The following is a 7,795-nucleotide window of genomic DNA, read 5'->3' as shown; positions in this document are numbered from 1 at the left end:
TTCAATCCATATTTGGGAATCCATGACAATGCTCCTCTATAGCTCATTGTGACAAACAAGACAAAGCCATGTGTACATACAACACAGCAACCAAACTGGTCTTCATCCATCGTCTCATCATCTCCTGTCTAAATAATGCGCGGCAACGATCTGTTCCTTGCCAGTGATGTATAAATTGCATCATAAACAGTTTGGTGAATTTTTGTCAACAGCCGATTAAAAGTTTTCATTCGTTCGTCCTTGTAAAGATAGGACACAATTTATTGTCTCAGAAATACCAAGTGTTTAGTCGTGTGTTTCGTGTTTTTGAGCACAACAATAGTTCCACAACCAATATTTCTCATTGACGATTGTTATAAAATTGCATTCGATTTTTTGACAACCAATATTCTTTGAAACACCCGCAGTAAGAGACTCTTCATTTTAAATCTGTTTCTAAATTTTTCAAAACCTAACATTCAATACTTTATTGTATAAGCGAAAGGGTTAGAAAGGATGTTGTCATCAACTTGAAGTTATATTTTGTTGTCCATCACTTTGTTTTTTGAGTTCATCCAGAACGTGTTGTGCGATGCGTGTCTTTTTACGACTGCGTTTCTGTGGAATAAGAAATAATAATATAATAATAATATCTTTATTTCCAAAGGACGTAAATTAAATTTTCGCGGAATTTAATTTCGCGGTTGAGAGGAATTTTTGTTTAAAATATTGCCTATTTTGTCCTAAAAAGACCAATTTTATAGGTGATTTTTTAAATCATGAGAATATTCGTGTTTCGCGGAATTTAATTTCGCGGATTTGTCAAAAAGCTGCGAAATTTAATTCAACGAATATTTGTTCCACGAAAATTTCTTCCATTGGTAACTTTGACAGAAATCTCTAAAACAATCAAAATTATATCACGCAGTAACGCCCTTATCAGTAATTAAAATTAGTGCCCGGAGAAGAAGATTGAAAGCACTCACTCGACTCTTTCAGCTCCAGGCAAGCACCCAACGATCATAAAAAACAGTGTATAGACACATGGACAAACGGGAAGCGTTGTGATTCTCACAAGATCGGGCCTGACAAGTGTAACCTGATAACAGCTGTTCATAATTTTCTTACGTGCACGGTAAACCTCTGAAGGCACTTGAAAATTATACATCTGAGGAAAATAGTCCTCCCGCGGAAAATTTTACAACAAGAATCTTGTTGTGCGCCAGAAAGTCAAAAACTGATACGGCGCCCTATTCATAAACACAATCACGCAACTTTGTTGTCATCCCCAGTCCTTTTAGACGAACGCGGTCCTTACGATTTCGAGATTGCATATTCGTCAGATTGTATGTTTCACCCATCCCTTTAGAGCTTCAGCGTGGTGGGCAGAAAACAACCACAATCTGATCTCAGGTTAGACAAGTGTTGATATCGCAACGCAGAGACTGGAATATCTCCATATACACTTTCGGTTCAACTTAACACTTTTTCTTTGTCAAAACTTTTATTAGTATTTTAACGTGTACATACCTTTTTTTTATATTTTACTACCAAATCATTTATTGTATAGAAATATTTTATTCCCTAGCCGTAATAAAGCTATTTTATTCATTACGTTTTTTATGACCAATTTGTTTTGAAAATCTTTTATTATTTTTATTGTGTAACCTCATTTTTCAACTTTTTCTAATGATTTGTTCGACCTATTTTATATTCCCTAGACACGAGAATTCTTTGTGAAAAAATTGATTACCTTTTTAGTACGGAGAATATTTTTTCAATAAATGTAGAATCAAAATCTGTACATAGTAACTTGAAAAGGAAATATCGTGAAAGAAAAAAATGTGTTATGTTTTATTTTGATTTGGTTACACATCGCAAGGCTTTTTATGTTTGACCCAATGCAGTAGAAGCCGAAGGCTAGAAGTCAATCTCTTTGGTAGGATTTGAAGCCAACAAATCCTACCAAAGTTGCGCGGCCTTGAGCGGCTCGCCTGGTTTTTACGCAAATGACAGATTAAAACTAAAATTTACCGCTAAATTTCGAAAAAAAATATCAATCGTAAACAAAGGAATTGCTAGATTCAATCTGTCGTCAAAAATACGGGGCATTTTTTAAGGCTTCACTTTTTCTTGCCAGAGAAAGGTTAGAGATTCTACTCTAGACCTTCGCGCTTTAAACTCAATGGTTTTACCCCTCCATATACACTTATATTTTTGTAGCGGTACCCAAATCCTCTCACGTGGCAAGGGTTGACCCAGACGAAATTTAAAATAAAATCTTTTCTGTTCAAAATCTTTTGTCAAAATTTCACTACTTCCAAAAGTTGCTGCTATCGACTAACCCCAACAATTGTTCTTGTCCCTTGAGATAAACGTAGACAATCCACATCTATCGCGCGAATTCTCCACGATTTACTATTAAAGTAATCGAGAACCGACTGAAAGAAATTGTTAAAATAAAATAAAAACACAAATTACCTTTGAAGGGTCAGTTTGTTTACCGAAAGCACCGCCATTTTTCGCTTTCTTTTTCTTAGCAGCCAATGGATTGACACCTTTCACTTTCTTCGGTTTTTTGAGCTGCTCTTCAACACCAACATCTTCAGCCAAACCTTTCATTTTCTTTAATTGGTCGAGTCGCTCTTTCTCGTAACCGCTGGCGCTCACTTTGACAGAATCGATCTATGGCAAGGAGGTAGTGAACAGTTCGTTTTTGTTTGTGTTATGATGTATACCGTATTACTTCGAATAAACGCCCTGGATGTTTAATAGCTTTTTGGTTTTTGGTTTACAGCGAATTTGTTAATTCGTCCGAGCCAGAAAAAAATGCCGATGTTAAAATGAACATTGGTAGGTTGAAAATCAACGTAATTAACGTTTTGGGGGGAATTCGGAGATTTTGGATGATTCACGGGGAAAAGGTGAGATTAGATTGCAGTTTTTCAATATCGTGTATCCACCAGAAAAAATAAAACTCTTTTTAATGCATGGACATTCAAACCTTTTGAGCTTCAGTGATGGAGTCTTTGGACGGTTTCTCCAACACAAGTGCATTGTAATGAATTCTCAATAATGGAACACCTAAAAACATGGGAAAGTTAACACTATAGTAGCTTGGTACCTTAATGGACTAGAATGATGCTCTTGATGAGCTGATTTCAATAGAATTAAAATTTTTCATAACCCCTGTTAATGTACCCCTGTACCTTAATAGACCAGAATGATGCTTTTGCATAGTGTGCACCCCCCCCCCCAGAATAGTGGGGGGGGGGGTTGCTGATTTGGGTCGAAAATTTTCAGGTGGGATTTGGGGTTCCAGGTTTTAGGTGGGAGAAATAAGTTAAGGTGGGAGATAATTTCTTTAGGTGGGACTTTGGGTGTTTTGGAAAAAGTTAAAGTAAAATTTCTTATTTTCAGATTTTATGATATATTTTTTTATATATTTCATAAATGTATATAATAGACATATAAATATATCATATGTAATATATTGCATCTTCATATTACGGTAAAGAAATTTTGTTTTGTTCCTCGGATTAGAATATTTTTTTTGTTTTTAGCTGGGATCTGGGAGTCTGGGCTGAAGGTGGAAATTTTAGGATAAGGTGGGACCTGAATTTTCAGGTGGGACCTGGAACCCCCTTGCACACTATGTCTTGATGAGCTGGTTTCAATAGAATTAAATCTTTTCATAACCCCTGTTATAGGTTTAAAATCAGATTTTTTATCTATTAAGCATTTGTCCTCCTATTTTTTTCTAACAAACGTACTCTAATAACAGAAACTTTATACTCTGTTTAGATTCCTTTAGAACACAAGTAAATAAAATACGTGCATCGTAAAGGTTGTAATTATACCTGGAATCGTTCTGAGGTGATCTCTTAATTCAGAATCTTGGCTTGCAACAAAGAAATGATTGTCATTCGTGTCACCTAGAAAAATAGAAAACAATTAAAATCAATACACAACCAAAAAGGGGTTTCCACCATTTTCCACTTTCCCTTCCCCACCGTCAAAAGGAATAACCGGAATTCCGCTGACGAAATATTCTTTGAATTGATATTTTCGTCGAAAATTCGTGAAATTTTGAGTGATTCGCAAAATCCGACCAATCCGACTCAACTCCGTTTTTTCGGACATTTAAATCCAATATTTATTCTCCAACAGTAGACCTTACGAATTTCGCTATTCTGGACAAGAAAAAGGGAGCAGTTCTCATTGTTACCAACCGTGACCCCCCTCCCCACTAATATCTTGGATAGAGCTTTTATGCGCAAAATACTACGCAGAAATTGCTTGAAAATTATGTAAATTGATGTATAACGCAAATTTTCTAATAAGGGTTGATATTGTGTTCACGCACCTTTATTTTTGCTTAGAAAACGTGCGCGAAAATTTTTTTGCCTTTACTTATATTTTCATTGAAACACTAAAAAAATATCCCAGAATTTACAAAATACGCGAAAATATATATAAGTGCGTGCGAATAAATTTAGAGAAGAAGAGCATAAGAGGCGCGTTTTCTTCATTTGTAATCATAAAAAAGTTATTGAAAGTTACCTATCATTGAAAAAATGCGTTGCTGTGCAGGAACCACGCTTTATCATTTTATACTAAAGAAATATCTCATCTATTTACAAGATGCTCGAAAATAGAAGGCGGATAAAATTAGAAGCGCTAAAATAAATGGAGGGTAAAAGAAAGTTATTAGGGTAAAAAAAAATTACCTATCATTGAAAGGATGCATTCTTGTGCGGGAACCGCTTTACTGTGTCCACATTTTCTCAATTTGAATTGCTTACATATGTGTACTGCACCACCTAATTGTTTTCCCAATTGTTTGCCTTCCTCCAATATGCAGCTTGTGGTAACTTCACGCACAGTTTTCAAGGTTAAGGAGATTTTGATCTTTAAATTCATCATTGTAATACAAGTTTTATAAAAAAACAACAGTTGACGCTCTCTAATTCGACGTTCTACTATTCGATACGCTCCATTATTCGATAATATTGAAAGCCGTCACCGTCAACAAGAAACTCTCATGAACGAAGCTCCACTATTCGATACGCTCCCTTATTCGATGAAAATCAAATTTCCCTTGAAAATCGAATTAGAGAGCGTAATTGTCGACCTAACATAATTTCACGAATCTGATTGGTTCATAAGGAATTTGCGAAGTTCTCAATTCAGACAGCTCCAACTTTGGCTCCCGTTATACCTAAACTTCTGAATGCTCAAAAAAGATCAATATTTCAAAAGGGTTGGTGAAAAGATACAGAGTTGCGATTCGCCTTCGATGTATTTCGGTACTTGTTCTTTGATGTTGACTTTGTACGTCAATGCATATTGGCAAAATGTCAGGTCAACTGAAAATAAAGAAGTTAGCATTGAGGTCCAACTTTAATGAGATACATTTTCGCGGGGGTTAAAATTCGCAGACTTCGCGGGTCCGGGTGTCATCCGCGAAATCAAATTCCCGTTAAAAATTTGAATTCAACTTTTGATATTGTATTTCATATCCCCCAGTCTATTCCAAAATAGATAACTGTTAGTATTCGATTTAAAAGAAAGCTTTGTTCGTTTTCTTGGAAAAATTTTATTTCAAGGTTTTGACCCTTTTCAAAAAATTTCATTTCTACTTGCGTGAAAATCAAAAAACCCCACATCCACGAAATCTTAATCCCCACGAAAGGCTTATCTCGTTGTAGTTTTTTTATTCTTACAATCTTGGGAACCTTGTACATAAACAGGATGAGAACAATACCTTTAAAAGGAAGAAATTTTGGCGGAAAGAAAATTTGGCGGATTTGGCGGATTTGACTGAAATCCGCCAAATTAAGTTCCCGCCAAAATTTCTTGTTTCCGCCATCCGCCAAATTAAACATTTTGAAAATATCATCTCTTTTAAGGTGTTTTTGCTATTTTTTCGCTGTTTTGACGCCATCTTAAGGGCTCTGACCATAGTGAATTTTTCATAATTGCCGTGTTTAAAATGTGTTTTCTGACTGATGTAACCAACAAAACTATGGCATGTTATACATTTTCTGTTAGACAAACTATTCCTGAATCTGAAAATTCAAAAATTGCATTGAAAAAATTTGATGCAGAAGAAAATGAAGACTTTTGCGAGGAAGAGTATTTCAACTTTGAAGAGCTTAGTTTCGGGGAAGAAAAAACATTTTGAAAAAATTTTCGCAGTAGATGGTGTATCTTTTACCGATCAATAAAAATTTTGGCGGAAAATTTTTGTAAATGCTTCTTTGTCTCGAAATCTTCAAAATAGTGGTTTTTCATCAATTTTTCATCCGGATTTTGCTTAAAAAAACAGTAATAACTTTTGACACATCTTTTTAGAAAAATTTTCCGCAAAATTTAAAATAGTTCAATTCTTTGCGGACAGTGTAAAGAAATTTTGAAACAAAAAAGTTAATTACCCATTAAAACTAAGCACTTTTTGTAAAAGAGGGTGATGCAACATATTACTAACATCTTTTTAAAGTTCATAACGTCATTTTTGCAATTAAATTCTTAATTACTCTTAAGGGATTCGATTAAAAAGCAATTTATAAAGGCAATTCTTTGTTAAAAGTGTTAAGGAACCTGAAATATAACTTTTATGTTCAAATACCAAAATCAATTTTTGGACTATGGTCAGAGCCCTTAAGGTTAAATTTTTAAGCGACCGCCAAATTAAATTCCCGCCAAATTTAGTTTTTTCGTCCATCCGCCAAATTAAATTCCCTCTGAAAAACCTTTTTGGCCATCCGCCAAATTAAACTCCCGCCAAAATTTTTTCCTTTAAGGTATTAGGAAAAATAAGAATGGCCGAAGGTCAACAAAATTTTACCGGTTCTTTGGAAATAGTGTAAAAAAACACTACAATCATCTGAATAGCTCGACAAAAATTGAATTTTATTCAAAACTATGATGCCAAGATTTAAGAAAAATTTCACTTACCCAAGATTTGGTACGGCTCTCTAAAGCCGTATGTAGTTTTGTAGAAGTTCACATACTTCTTGCAATGTTTTAACCGCTTTATCCTCATGATGTCAACTCATGTATGTTATTCGTCGTCTTGTATCTTTTTTGTTAGTTTTTATTGTATTTTTCTCTTTATTGTGTTACTGTGTTAACTTCGTTTTTTATTGTTCCATTTTTATTTTTATCTGAAAAAGAAAGTCGAACGTTAAATTCTGGTCACAATAATGGAGTTAGAACCACAGTTGACTCTCGCTAGTTCGAACTAGAACGGGAAATATTTTTTGTTCGAATTATAGAGATTCGAATTATAGGAAGTATATTTAGAGGGTTTCTCCTTAACGGGGAATAAGTTCGAATTATAAAGATTCGAATAATGGAAGTTCGAAAAAGCGAGAATCAGGAAAAAGTTCTGAAAATAAACCTTCGCAACTTATACCCAGATTCCAGAGATCATTTTTATTCAGAAGTAGAACTCTAAGAAAGGAAAAGGAAATCAAAGTTTACTAAATGAACAAAATAGAAATTAATGATAGAAATTTCGAATAATACCTAGTTTACAATGCTAGAAAATAAAAATCCTGGAAAATTACGTGTTAATAACCTACTATCCTACAGTGTTTAGAAACAAGTCTTACCTTATAGGCCATTTCACAGTCACAAAGTGTAATGGGTAATCAGGACCCGGGGGGGCACTGGGTTTGCGGACTGACGGTATGTGCGGGCCAAAAATTGGCTTTTAAAATTGCACCCTTACAGTGCAGCAAAAATCAGTGAAAATCATACCCTTAGAGTGCATTTTCCCCCAAATTTTCGATCCCTTTCGTGCAAAAAA

At 34.7% G+C, this 7,795-nt stretch overlaps 1 protein-coding gene across 1 annotated transcript; it reads right to left on the bottom strand.

Moving 5' to 3' along the window:
* Window positions 1-439: 439 nt before the first annotated feature.
* LOC136809690 (rRNA-processing protein UTP23 homolog) lies at window positions 440-7,150 on the bottom strand. Its single transcript, XM_067066232.1, has 7 exons — window positions 6,940-7,150; window positions 5,259-5,348; window positions 4,710-4,853; window positions 3,840-3,914; window positions 2,984-3,063; window positions 2,461-2,664; window positions 440-597 (listed from the first exon to the last, which is right to left on the bottom strand). Exons 1-7 carry the CDS (start codon window positions 7,025-7,027, stop codon window positions 505-507), a joined length of 774 nt encoding a protein of 257 aa, XP_066922333.1. The 5' UTR covers window positions 7,028-7,150; the 3' UTR covers window positions 440-504.
* Window positions 7,151-7,795: the final 645 nt, after the last annotated feature.

The sequence above is a fragment of the Clytia hemisphaerica genome, unplaced genomic scaffold (genome assembly GCF_902728285.1).
Source record: "Clytia hemisphaerica strain Z4C2 unplaced genomic scaffold, Clytia hemisphaerica genome assembly, whole genome shotgun sequence".
NCBI classification, from domain to species: Eukaryota; Metazoa; Cnidaria; class Hydrozoa; order Leptothecata; family Clytiidae; genus Clytia; species Clytia hemisphaerica.
This window is presented reverse-complemented; position numbering and strand designations above follow the sequence as displayed.

Coding starts and splice junctions, on each gene's coding strand:
- LOC136809690 (XM_067066232.1), bottom strand. CDS start 7,027: ATGAGGATAAAGCGGTTAAAACATTGCAAGAAGTATGTGAACTTCTAC. Junction 3,915..4,709: donor ATGCATCCTTTCAATGATAG/GTAATTTTTTTT, acceptor CTATTTTTCTAG/GTGACACGAATGACAATCAT. Junction 598..2,460: donor AACAAACTGACCCTTCAAAG/GTAATTTGTGTT, acceptor CTTATTCCACAG/AAACGCAGTCGTAAAAAGAC.